This window comes from Esox lucius, chromosome 12 (genome assembly GCF_011004845.1).
Source record: "Esox lucius isolate fEsoLuc1 chromosome 12, fEsoLuc1.pri, whole genome shotgun sequence".
Taxonomy (NCBI): Eukaryota; Metazoa; Chordata; class Actinopteri; order Esociformes; family Esocidae; genus Esox; species Esox lucius.
In genome coordinates, this window is record NC_047580.1 from 5,434,583 (window position 1) to 5,448,094 (window position 13,512).

Consider the following 13,512-nt stretch of genomic DNA (forward strand, 5'->3'; position numbering starts at 1 on the left):
CCTGGCGTCTACTTGCCAGTTGGCTAGACAGTGGGAGGGCTCCACCATGGTCTCCTTCCCTACTGTAACTGTCCCCAGACAGACCAGCCTGCGGGCATCCCACATCTAACGCCTGGTAACTCACACACAAAGGTCCATCACAGGGTGACTCAAACACATTTCCATACTGAGTAAACTTACAAAGAGGAAATAATTAATATAAGTAAGAGCAAATATTTTACGAACAAATTTAGTTTTTATGTTTATTGATTTGTGAGCATTTTATATGAGGGCCAAAAAAAAGTATATATATTGGCACCCCCATTGTATATTTAATTCAAAGACGTCTCCATACATGTAGAAACCCAATTGCACTATATATACACACCCACACACCATATCATTAAACATTACAAAACAAAAGGTTGTCTGTATGCACTCTCACAGTTCCCATGTCACTCCCCTCATATTGCTTTCTCTTCCAACCACTTTTCTTTCTACCATCATCTTCCTAATATATGTATCAATGTCATATGAACGTCAACACGTCACATGAACGTCAACCCGTCACATGAACGTCAACACGTCACATGAACGTCAACCCGTCACATGAAGGTCAACCCGTCACATGAAGGTCAACCCGTCACATGAAGGTCAACCCGTCACATGAAGGTCAACCCGTCACATGAAGGTCAACCCGTCACATGAACGTCAACACGTCACATGAACGTCAACACGTCACATGAACGTCAACCCGTCACATGAAGGTCAACACGTCACATGAAGGTCAACCCGTCACATGAAGGTCAACCCGTCACATGAAGGTCAACCCGTCATATGAACGTCAACACGTCCTATGAACGTCAGCGCTGAAGATTTTGTGCCTGTTCTTCTTCCCAACCCAGATGCTCTAGTCCTTCTTCATCCCCCTCTACTTCCTGTACTCGTCTCCGCAGTCTCCGATTAGGCTCATGAGGTCACGCGAGCGCTGCAGAACATCCTCAACGGGGCGCAGGTCTCCTGGTGTGAGTGCCAACTCTGGCCTGCAGCTGCGCAGGCTGTCCTCGATGTGTTCCGCCCCAGCGATGCCGAGACGACAGCCCACGATGACTCCTCCCACCACCGGGCGGTCCAGGACATAGCGTGTAGCCACGTTGGCGATGGAGCAGCTGTGGTGTTTGGCGACCGTGTCCAAGGCGACTAGCAGCTCCTGGAAGAGCCCCCATCCTCCCCAGCTGTCAATCACGTTCTTATACTTACTGAGGGAGGCGTTGCTGAGCTCTGCCCTGCCTGTAGGCTCCTCCTTGCCCAGATAACGCTCTGAGAGCAGACCCCCAGCTGAGAGGCGAAGGGGTACAGAGGTAGAGAGGGTAAGAATACATGCATGAGGAAGGGGGTGGATACCGACAGACAGAGGGTTAAGATGTGATAAATGAAAAGAAGGACATTCAGAAAATGGGAGGGAACACAGAATAGGATAACCAGCAGAGATGCAGCGTTAGTTTGGTCTCCATCTTAGAAGCCCACCATTTTGCATCACAACACACCACATGGCAATTCAATAACAGTATGGACTTCTGAAAACGCTAACTTAACAGCGTATCCGTCTGGGTCACACTACTAATATTATCAAAATGTATGAAAGCAAAACATTTTATATGCATCAAAATGTATGAAAGCAAAACATGCGCTATTACAGTTTTTCTGAATTGCTAAAACACTAAATCCCATTGTAAAAACTAAACTGGCAACTGCCAAAACTCTTTTATCAAATCAATCACACTGTTGTCAAAATCTTAAACTCTATTCATCTGTTTAGGACACAATTTGCAAATCTGAATCGCCCCCATTTACCAAAACAGATCACAACTTTGCAGTGTCATACACTTGTACCCAGAATGGTGCACACAGGCTACAGAAGTTAAACACAACTAACACACTGTTCTCATCCTTTACACACTACCACTCAAAATTGAAAACACATGTGTCCAATCAGTGCACACAATTAGAAAACAGTATTTCAGCCTGGTCAAATGCAAATGGCATGAGTTGATCCAACAATGGAGCAGAACAGAGGAAGAGGTGGAAGAGGAAGAGGAGTCTGTGTCAGAGGTAGTGGGCGAGGACAAAGACCAAGCAGATCAATAATTTCAAATGACATTCGAGCAACTGTCATAGATCATGTTCTGGTGCATGGCATGACTATGAGGGAGGCAGGGCAACGTGTGCAACCAAACCTAAGCAGCTTCTCAGTGGCTTCTAGAATCCGGACCTTCAGAGAAGAAAACAGGTAAAGTATACTTGTCTCAGAAAGGGGACAATGAGACAGAACTTTTCCATGGTACTGTGTTTTTAAAACATTTACTGAATAAAATGTGTGTGTATGTGTATACTTCTAACTAAATGGGGTTCTTTTTACAGAATTGAAAGAGGGCCTCATGAGGGTGGAAGGACACACATGTTCTCACAACACCAGGAGACACTTGTTGTGGATGTGGTCCGTCAGAACAATGCAATTCCACTGCATGAAATACAGCAGCGGATTGTAGAAGACAACGTAGATTTCGAGGGAATAAATAGTGTGAGTCCGTCAACAATTGATCGTCTCCTGCAACGCAACAAGATAAGGATGAAACAAGTTTATCGGGTACCATTTGAGCGAAACAGTGAGAGAGTGAAAGAGCTACGATGTCAATATGTGCACGTAAGTAAACTCAGTACTAGAAAGTACTGTGTAGTTTGGGAAGCAGCACATGTATACATCTTACTGTGTCATTTATGGAACTAAATGTAGTTTTCACTGTGTACAGAGAATCTTTGAGCTTGACTCAATGGCTATGCCTCATGAATACATTTTCATGGATGAAGATGGATTCAATCTAGCCAAAAGGAGAAGAAGAGGTTGCAACGTGATAGGTCAACGTGCCATTATTGAACTGCCTGGCCAGCGTGGTGGAAATGTAACCATCTGTGCTGCCATCAGCAGCTATGGGGTTCTCAACAGTCATGTTACTGTTGGGTCATACAACACCGAACTGCTACTAACATTCCTGGATGGTCTACGGGGTGCTCTGCTCGAGCAGAGGGAGCGCGAGGAGGCGGAGCGTCCCATGTATGTTGTCATTTGGGACAATGTGAGCTTTCACCGTGGTCCGAGAATACACGACTGGTTTCAAAATGAGCAGCATTTTATTAATGTCTTTCTTCCACCATACTCTCCCTTCTTAAACCCTATCGAGGAGTTTTTCTCGGCATGGAGATGGAAAGTGTATGACCATAACCCTTACACACAGGAGAACCTAATTCAAGCAATGACTGGAGCATGTGGCGACATCAGCGTGGAATCTTGCCAGGGCTGGTTTCGGCATGCTAAAGGATTCTTTCCCTGTTGCCTTGCAAGGGAGAACATAGCATGTGACGTGGATGAAGTCCTGTGGCCTCACCCAGCAGAGCGGCGTGATCCTGAGGCAGAATAAATGCTGTAAACATGTCTTATTTATTTTTTTCTTTACATAACTTGTTTCTCTTTTCTGCTGCAGTTTTTTTAAAAGCTTTATTTTATTTATTTTTGTTTAAATCTGAGTACAAGAATAAAAATGTTCCTGCTATCCCACAGTGTTTTGCATTTATTTATGTAGTGTGTAATGGTTGCTAAGTTGTGTTTGCACATTAGCTGGTTTTGTGTGGTTTTTGACGGTAGTGAGTGATTTTGATTAAAGTTAAAATGGTTTTGGGTCAAATGTTTGGTTTTGCAAGAGGAGTCAGAGGTTTTGTGAATGTAGCTTGAAAATTGGGTTTTGTGTTCACAGTTTAGAGAAAAGGAGAGCAGGTTTCAAGAAATGTGGCTTAGCAATTCAGAAAAACTGTAAAGTGGCATTCTTTCAATACCGGGTCAGAATGTGTCTTGGACTACAAACACATAACAGCAACAATAATTTACAGAGTCAAAAACAGAATATCAAGTGGTCCTGCCTAGCTGGAACACTAATGAGAATGTCTTCAGTTATGTGATTTGTCATATGATATTGTAAATCATAAAATGTAAATAACTGGTCAGTATGGTTACATAAGGGAATGTTACTTAGCATGGCCAATATCTAGAGGACAGAGGGACCTAAGCCAGACTCATAGGGAGTTACCCCAACCCTTAAACTAAACACCAACTCTTTCACAACACTGACAATGATTGTGCTTCTTCATCCTCTTAAAATGCTGAACTCTAATTAAGTCCACTGGGAGCTGAGTGGCTATGATGAGGCCCTGACCTCTGTCCTGTTCTCACCCAGTGTTCCATAGGTCAGGAGCTGGATGCCATGAGAGAGACAGAACGCCTCCATCTTAGCGGCGGGCCGCTGGTCGATCAGGGAGTACTGCACCTGGAAGGAGACATTAGTGGAATGGATGTGCATACACAATACTGGAAGCCGATCGGGACTCATGCACTGTGAAGTGAAGACACTGTACCTGGTTACTGGAGATGCGGATCCCTCTGTTGGAGATCTCCTCAAGCCTTTGAGTGTCAAAGTTAGTAAGGGACAATTCTCCTGAATAGTTAGAAGAAAGCATGGAGTACACTGAGACTTAGCAAACTGTCTTAGACTACACAGCACTGTAGATGGTGTGGCGCGTGTGTGCCTGGGAAAGATTTAGGAGGTATCAGGTGACCTACGTATGAGGCCGTCCTGCTGCAGGTCAGAAAGGTGCCCCAGGGCTTCCAGGTATCTTCTGTCCCTGTAGTCCCACCAGTGGAACTGCACACAGTCCAGAGACTCCACCTGCATACGGCTCATGGACCGCTGTAAGGCTTTCTCCACCACCTAGTCACCAGACGTATTAAAACATAAACCAGGGGCAGATAATATTACCCTGAGAGGGCTGCTTAGTTTTCTGATCGAGTCTCATTCTACTTCATGGTGTCTTTGTTCTCTCTCACATTGGTTCATCTCAGGATGTAAGTCATGAAGCTGAAAACACAGTCACAGTGTTGAGAGACAACACCCTCTAGTGGTGGAAATTGTTAATTGGCGGGTGAGACTGACTCCTAGGAATATTCTGATTGTGCCTTTCAGATGAATGGATGGGACTTGCAGGATGGTTTTGCAGACACAAATCTATTCTAAAAACGGCAACAATGGCAAATTAAAGAATAATGTTTATGTGCTTAAACTCCCCTAACTTCGCATTGGACAACTTGGAAATCTCTCAGGTAAAGCGAGGTAACAGCAACAGCACCATCTATGTTTATAGGGTTATACCCCACTCCCCAATCACTGCAGAGCTGCATACAACATTATTGAATACAGCAAATATAAAATAAATAAAGATTCTGTCAGGGACTATACTAAATTAGGGAAGTATAATGGATTTTGAGATATAACATAATTTTTCTGTGATATATTTGGGTAGAGTAGTGACAACAGTAACATTTTCTAAAACATCTGGCCCGCAGCTGGACTTACATGTAGCAGTAGCCTCTGCACAATTGATGAAAATGCTCACATAAACACACCATCAGCTTCAAAACACCCAAAACAATACCTTTCACTAAATGTGGACTGGACCAAATTGGAACATAAACATAGGTGTCCAGCAGGTTTGGTGTGGATGTTTAAATTAAAAGCCAGAGTCCCTGGAATTATTATTATCTTATTTTTACTCTGCAACAGCTAGACTTTATCTGAAACTTGGCTGAAACGTGTTCTGAAATAACCACTCACTGGCCACTTTATTAGGTACACCAGATCATTAACGCAGATAGCCAAACAGCAAAACATAATTAATGTGCTTCTATATCCTAACCCTAACCCATGTAAAGCATACATCATGGTGAAACAGTTTTTTCGATCTAATAATAGAATGGGGAAGAGACGTAATCTAATTGGCTTTAATCAAGGTATGATTGTTATTTTGGGCCCCATGACAAAAAATCCAATTGAGTCCCCTCTGCGCAGCTGTTACCTATTTTTTGGGGCCCCTGTCAGTCATGGGTCCTTGGAATTGTCCTAACTTTCCCCCCCTATACGGCGCCCCTGCTGAAGTCTCTCGAGTTTACCAAGAATGGTGCTATCAACACAAAACACCTAGTGAGAGGCAGTTCTGTAGGCAAAAACACCTTGTAAATGAGAGAAGTCCGAGGAGAATTGCCTTGTAAATTCATCACACTCATGGGCCAAAAAAACCCACTCTTTACAACAGTGGTGTGCAGAAGGGACTCTGCAAAATGAGGATGCAAAATGAGGATGGAGGCAAAAGGACCTCCCCGATAATAGATCGTCAAGAAGCCTGTGATTGTCCATTTATTTAGCTCTGGGTGTTGTGCACGGGACTAGTGCTAGTTTATGTAACAGATAGGGCTGGTAAAAGGTGTTGTTGCGCTTCTGGTCAAACTCGCCCTCCCTGCACTCTTAGACAGACCGTTGAGTCATAATTCAGGGAGGTTTAGGCACAGACATTTTTAAAATGTGTTATTGTTCTGCTTTAAAGCTTACCTTACGGTCCATTGGTCCAGGTCGAGGAACCCATTTAGTCAAACCCTGCAGCAGCTGTAATGCATCACCGCTGGCTTTCGATTTTACCTGACAAACAGAATGCTATAATTACTATCAGTGCTATTCGTTAAAATAAACTAAAACGTATTCAATATATTAACATCTTCATGTATTTTGTAAACATGCAGCGTCTGTTTGTGATTCACACTTTGTAGATCTGCATCCTCTCAATTTACATAATTGCCTCTAAGAAACGTATCAGGCAAACACAGGAGACCTGCTAAATCTCTCCTGTCCCCACAAAACAGCAGAGCATACTGTACTCCATGTGTCCAGTTTGAGAGAGCGGAACAAAGGAGCAGATGTGTTCTCCATGGACATTATTCCAGGTGATGGACTCCACTGGGTCAATGCCATTAGGATTACAGAACACATCAAGTATAAATGTGACATGAAGTCGGCCACAGACATGGTCTAAAATTCAATAGAAGCTATAAATACAAATGACCACACAAAATAAAGAATAACCATTTTATATTGAAACAAATGGAACAGGAAAAAATCTGTGTTTTAAGAATGAATTTCACAATGTGTTTAAGAGCAAGACTCCACGTGTAGGGACTAAACTGTCTGACTGAGATCAGATCTTACCACGCCCAATCGCTCCCCTAATCTACGGTAGAATAAAGTATTGCGTAATTGGTCAGATGCTCTATTAGATACTGGGTCACCCCTACTCTTGAGTGCTATTGGATTTTTTATGATCACATTGAGTCATAAGACCCGTTTAATGTTCCATCCAAAACATTCCTCCAAAACCACTTCCATTATTGCTCTATATGTTGTAAATAATATATATTTTTGTCATAGTCACTTCCAGCTTAACTCTAAATAACCATGAATAAAGACCAAAAAGGCATTAAACCAAGAAGAATAGTTCCATCCAATTACAGTTTGTGCATGTGGAATTTTACTTGGCTACAGGATTTGTAAGTAGCTAGGTTTACATTGATTCATGACTTAGGTCTCAATCCTGTCAATAATGAGGCCAGTTATTTGAATCCTGGTTGCAGTATAACGACATTGCCCAGGAGATTGGCACAAAATAGGCTCAGTATTGCCCAGAGTGGACAGGTAGATATTAGACACGTTTACTTGTGCTAGGTTGGGCAGCAGCTCAATTGTGGTAATTGGCTAGGGAATGAGTTCACCTCCTGTGCGCGTGTGCCAGACAAAATGTCCTGATTGAGCAAGCAGCATGATAATCAGAATGGCTTGGTGAAACGTGCATCTGAGGACACCAAAGGTCTCCATATTTGGCTCTACCACTGAGTTGCTGTAGAATTGTAACGAGGCAAGGCAATAATCCCAAATGTAATATTATTAAATAGTGAGGGTAGACAAATGGGATAAACAAAAATTCCAAATAATATTTGTGTATTACATTTTTATGTTCAAAAGTCACTATTTCAATTATGCCTAATTGTTATTGCTATACCAATGATATGAGCGCATTTCAAAAGCACCAAAAAGAAACTTGGCATGACAGAGTTATTTAGGAGAATTTAGACTACTTATTATCCATATTATACAAATGATTGTGTATAAGATTACTAGTCTTTAGCTAGCCATTTTTTGTAGTTGGTTTGCTAAATTTTTTCCTAGCTAACTTTTACATTGGTGTAATGTACCAGAATCCTTAGTTTGAGAAGTAGGATAAAATGCTGTCTAACACTCCAAGGTTCTAGATAAAGTTAGTCATTGGTGTAGGTTAATAAGAAATGAAATAGATGTTGAAAGCTCAAGTGTATATAACTTTTTGTAAGGTAAAACCTGTCAAAATGTTCACAGTCTAATAATTCTTCATTGCATACTGTGTACCTGCTAATGTACAGTATTGTTGTGTGTATGCATTAATGTCTTAGCTTTGAAATTCTCCCACATGGAATTCAAGTGAATTGCTTAAAAATTGAAATAGGATTTAGATTTTATGGATCATCAATCATTACATCCATTGCTCTATGAATTTGGGAGGGGTTATGTTTCTCCACTTGCTTTGTTGTTGTTTTAGTCACAGATTTGCCGATGAACCTTGTGCAACAGCATTTCAGATAACATGCTGTAAATTCTACTATGAATTCCCAAATGCACTCAGCTACAGAAATATCTAGAACCAAACTGTTCTCTTAAAAATAATTCCAGCTAAGGAAAAAAAGGTTTGACTGTGTACAGACGAAGAAACCTTTGGGAACATTTGCATGTATAGACATTAATGTTAATTACAATCTAATAATACAAATCTTTACATCCACCTAACATCCAATACATTTATAATCTTGAATTTACTGATTATTATAGGTTTACAATGGCGCAAATTTTTATTCATACCTGGCTGTTGAAGTGTCCAAAAATCTCCTCTGCTGGTCCATAGATATCTGCCATGTCAAATGTTGTCAGGCCAGCATTAACATAGGCTTGCATCGCCTGAACTTAAATTTGAGATATGGGAAAGTCAGTATGTTAAAAACTGCTCAACAAAACTCTGCAAATTAAATCAGAATCATCATTAAAAAAACAAAGGAACAAAGTATCATTAATACTGTAGTTGATGTTGTGGAAATTCTTGAACTGATGTATACTTAGTCCTATACATGTAAAAATGGGTTCTTAGTTAAAGGTACTGAGTCCCCATGTTTGGATGAGAAAAGGAATGTAGGAGAGGGGGATCTGATGTTTAGGGTCATCATTGACAGGTATCAGCAGATTATATGGTTACTCGTAAATCTGCCAATCTATTGTTTGTCCAGATGATGTAAGACCTGTTAGGGGGGTGAAGAGGTTACCCATGTGGGAGGATAGCCTGCCCCTTGTGTGAAGCCTGGGTATTGATAGAACAAAGGGAATGTGTTCTATTGACAGATAAGACAGATGGGCAGCATCTTACCACAACCCTTTTAACTGTAATAAATATGAACTGTTTAATGTGTTAAGTTAGAGACTCCTCTGATGATAATTTTTTAAGCGTTTGACGCGTCTCTCACGCCTGTCACAAAAATGTAGCTCGGCTTTGTTTGATGGCTTGTGACCATACATCTTCCTCTTGATCAAATTACAGAGGTTTTCAGTGGGGTTCAGGTCTGGAGATTGGGCTGGCCATGACAGGTTCTTGATCGGGTGGTCCTCCATCCACACCTTGATTGACCTGGCTGTGTGGCATGGAGCATTGTCCTGCTGGAAAAACCAATTCTCAGAGTTGGGGAACAATTTCAGAGCAGAAGGAAGCAGGTGTTCTTCCAGGATAACCTTGTACTTGGCTTGATTTATGCGTCCTTCACAAAGACAAATCTGCCCGATTCCATCCTTGCTGAAGCATTCCCAGATCATCACCGATCCTCCACCAAATTTCACAGTGGGTGCGAGACACTGTGGCTTGTAGGCCTTTCCAGGTCTCCGTCTAATCATTAGATGACGAGGTGTTGGGCAAAGCTGAAAATCTGACTTGTCAGAGAAGATGACCTTACTCCACTCCTCTACGGTCCAATCCTTATGGTTATTTGCAAACTTCAGCTTGGCTCTTCTTTGCTTCTCATTGATGAAGGGCTTTTTTCTAGCTTTGCACGACTTCAGCCCTGCCCCTAGGAGCCTGCTTCAAACCGTCCTCGCTGTGCACTTCACCCCAGCTGCTGTTTGCCATTCTTTTTGTAGGTCACTTGATGTCATCCTACGGTTGTTGAGTGACATTCAAATGAGCTGACGGTCATCTTTGTCGTTTTCGCCCTCTGCCACTCTGTAGCTTTGTTGTCCCCAGTGTCTGTTGCTTTACCCTGTTCTTATGAACCGCTGTCTTTGAAATTTTCAGGATGGAAGCAACCTGACGCTCACTGTATCCCTCTGCCAGTAAAGCCAGAATAGAACCCTTCTTTTCCTAACTCAAAGCTTTTCTTTTCAACTCTTTTGTCATGCGGAATACTTATTTTTTAATTCAAATTAACTTTGAGGTACTACTTGCATGGTTTTTACCATCCAACTGGTCCTATTGCAAGAGGATAGTGATGACCACAGCAGTGGTTTTTATACTTTTCCTTGTTAAATCAGATTTGGTTCAGGTAACCACCTAATCAGTACCTCATGAAGTAAAATGAAGTGTGCCTGTGTTGGAATTTAACACACACTGGAATGGAATGGCTGCCTTAGATGCTGATTTAAGAAAAATTAGGAGTGGTCCCTAGATTTTTTCCAGAGCTGTATTTACTCATGCAAGACATCAACTTGTCACTTTAACACCCTTAAAACGTGTGGGCATTGATCTGAGTAAATTGTACCTGCTTTGGTCTGATCCACCGGACCATGCGCACCTGACACCTGCCACATGCCGTTCAGGATGCGGCAGACCTCCAAGCCCCCTGCCAGCCGAACTTTGGGCACTTGTGTCATCCTAAAAATGCAATGTCGTAAACATAGTGCATTACATACTCAATAAAACCACTGAGGACGTGATCATATGCACTGTAATTTTGTCGTGTGCTCATCAGTTGAACTGACAGCTATCACCGAAACGTAGGTTAATTTCCGGTACACTGTACGGTTGTTGTCAAGTCAAACAGGAGTTAATATTAAACGTACATTTTACGACGACATACAATGACGACTACAACATTTTGCACTCGGTTTACATTTCTTAGAGATATAATTTCGGTGTCGTTATTGAAAAGACTCAGATAGCACATTTTGCTGTAGATAATAAAATATATTACAAAACATTAAAGCAGCGTAGACTTACGTATTTTAACCGAAGCGTATTTTATCCCAGGCAGGAACACTGACGTTCAGTGGGCGTTACTGCCCCCTGGAGGTTGGTAGTCATTTGTAAACTGAAAGCGGTACATTCTTCTGTAGGTCTTGGTACATACTAGAAAAAGGAAAACTTGGCAAGCCTAATCAAGCAGGGCCGCGGGTAGAAGTGAGTGTTGTGAGCCAGGGAGGGGGAGTAGCTATTTATTTACTTTAATAGTATTAGGAAGTTATAGGCCTATTCTGGCTTGGTTTACTCCTATAGGTGCTTTCAGACAGCAAGCGTTGGACGGGCCGGCTCAATAATTTTCAATGGATCCTTGGTGGTGAGAGGAATTCTACCTAGGTTGGGACGTCGGCAATAGCCTACCCGTGAACCTCACTCGCCAGTGGGGAAAGTAGAAACATTTTCTGTAGGAGAAAAATAGTGGAAAAGCTAATCGCAACAGTTGGGTAAACTAAAGCCCGCGGGCCGAATTCGGCCCGCAATACAATTCCATCCGGCCCGCGGTAGCCTAATAACTTTTTGTTGAGGGGAAGTAAAAAATAACTCACCAGCCCACTTTCACCCATCTGAACCTGGATTTAAATTATTTAGACATGATAATGGACCTCTTGTATAGATGTTTTAATTAGCACCCTTTTCTGGACAGCAAATTATATATAACTAAGAAATTACAAAACAATGTGTGGCCCTCCATTTCGAAATCCTGATGTGGTCACAAGAATGTTTGCCTTCCTAATGCCTGTTAGCTACCTTTTTGTTAGTAGGGGACAATATGGACAATGCAGTCATGGACATGCAATTCATTATACAACACCTTGATAATGCAGAGCCAAATGTAATATCTTAACAGTATATTATATGAAAAGATCACCACAATGACATTGTTTCATAAACCAACTTGCCAGATATGTTGCTCCAAAGCTAACTGGCTAACATCAATAACTGCTATAGCCTTTGAAAGGATCGGATCCAAGGAATAACCATCAACGAAAATGGTATTACATTATGGCCTTGAAATAGTATTGAAATGATGACACCTTGCTACTTAGCTGTCTAAAAGACACTGATGATTTAGTTTTGATGTTGATTTTGTTGTTGTTGGGGAAAGCATTTCTGTCCAGATATCAGCTATATTTTTTCTGGCCAGCTTTCCCAGTTAAAACACTATATTGTATCAAGTGGAAACTACTGCCTATGCAGAAAGTTCAGCCAATGTGGCTGTATTTTCCTTACAACGGTAAACATTGTTTTATATTCAAACGTTCTCCTGTTCCCTAATCTGGATACAACTCTTTGGTCTACTGATGGCCGGACAAGGTTAATGTGCTGGCGATGGATATATGCAAATTAATTATAAAAAAATCATACAATGTGATTTTCTGGATTTTTGTTTTGCATTCTGTCTCTCATAGTTGAAGTGTACCTATGATAAAAATTACAGACCTCTACATGCTTTGTAAGTAGGAAAACCTGCAAAATCGGCAGTGTATGAAATACTTGTCCGCTGTAGATTAAAACATTTTTTTTAAAGGTTCTCTTTGTATGGCTTTTGCATATTTGGAGATATTAGTCCCAAATCGCATCAGTATATTCTTGTTGTCAACTTTGGTTTATGACAAAATAATGACTATAGAATTTATTTGAAATATTCTTTTAAAATCCTCCGAAAGAGCTTTTTAGAATTTTCTGATGTTCATTTGTTTTTCACAAATGAACAAGTATAGATTATTTAAAAACATTTTGATCTAGTCAACCTAGCTACTTGATCTAGCTTTTTTAATGTTTTTGTTCATACCAAATCACATCAGTATTGTTGACATGATCTCACATCCTCAACTTTGGTTTTTCACTAACTATACAAAGATGCCTGTCCACATGACTGCAGGCTTCTGCAATACGCATTAAGCAGACAGATGACGCATTCCCAAAGCTCTGACTGACTGAAGCACTTCCACTTTTAGTCAGCAACATTCACTCTTCTCAGCCAGCTCCACTTACGCAGTCCAGCAAAAAACAAGTCCATGAAACTGAAAAATATAAAGAAAATGAAAGTCTTTATTGTCCATAGATTCCCTAGACATTTCAAGTTGATAAAGCCCAACAAAATATGGAGGTTGACATTTGGAAAAAGTACTATTTGAAAGGTTTATAAAACATTATCACTGGTTGCTCATGAAAGTTTTGTATTGTCCCCCTCAATGATACATTTCATACATTCAAGGCAGATATGTGGATATCCTGATAAGC

At 41.1% G+C, this 13,512-nt stretch overlaps 1 protein-coding gene across 2 annotated transcripts; it reads right to left on the bottom strand.

Moving 5' to 3' along the window:
• Positions 1-228: 228 nt before the first annotated feature.
• Positions 229-11,358, bottom strand: LOC105026342 (uncharacterized oxidoreductase At1g06690, chloroplastic). Of its 2 annotated transcripts, none has more exons than XM_010897741.5 (8): positions 11,248-11,358; positions 10,790-10,902; positions 8,856-8,956; positions 6,468-6,554; positions 4,649-4,796; positions 4,444-4,523; positions 4,262-4,355; positions 229-1,317 (listed from the first exon to the last, which is right to left on the bottom strand). In XM_010897741.5, exons 2-8 carry the CDS (start codon positions 10,899-10,901, stop codon positions 911-913), a joined length of 1,029 nt encoding a protein of 342 aa, XP_010896043.1. In that variant the 5' UTR covers position 10,902; positions 11,248-11,358; the 3' UTR covers positions 229-910. The 2 variants fall into 2 exon arrangements, with proteins under 2 accessions (XP_010896043.1, XP_010896042.2); XM_010897740.5 differs by lacking the exon at positions 11,248-11,358 and adding an exon at positions 11,091-11,228.
• Between the last annotated feature and the right edge of the window lie 2,154 nt (positions 11,359-13,512).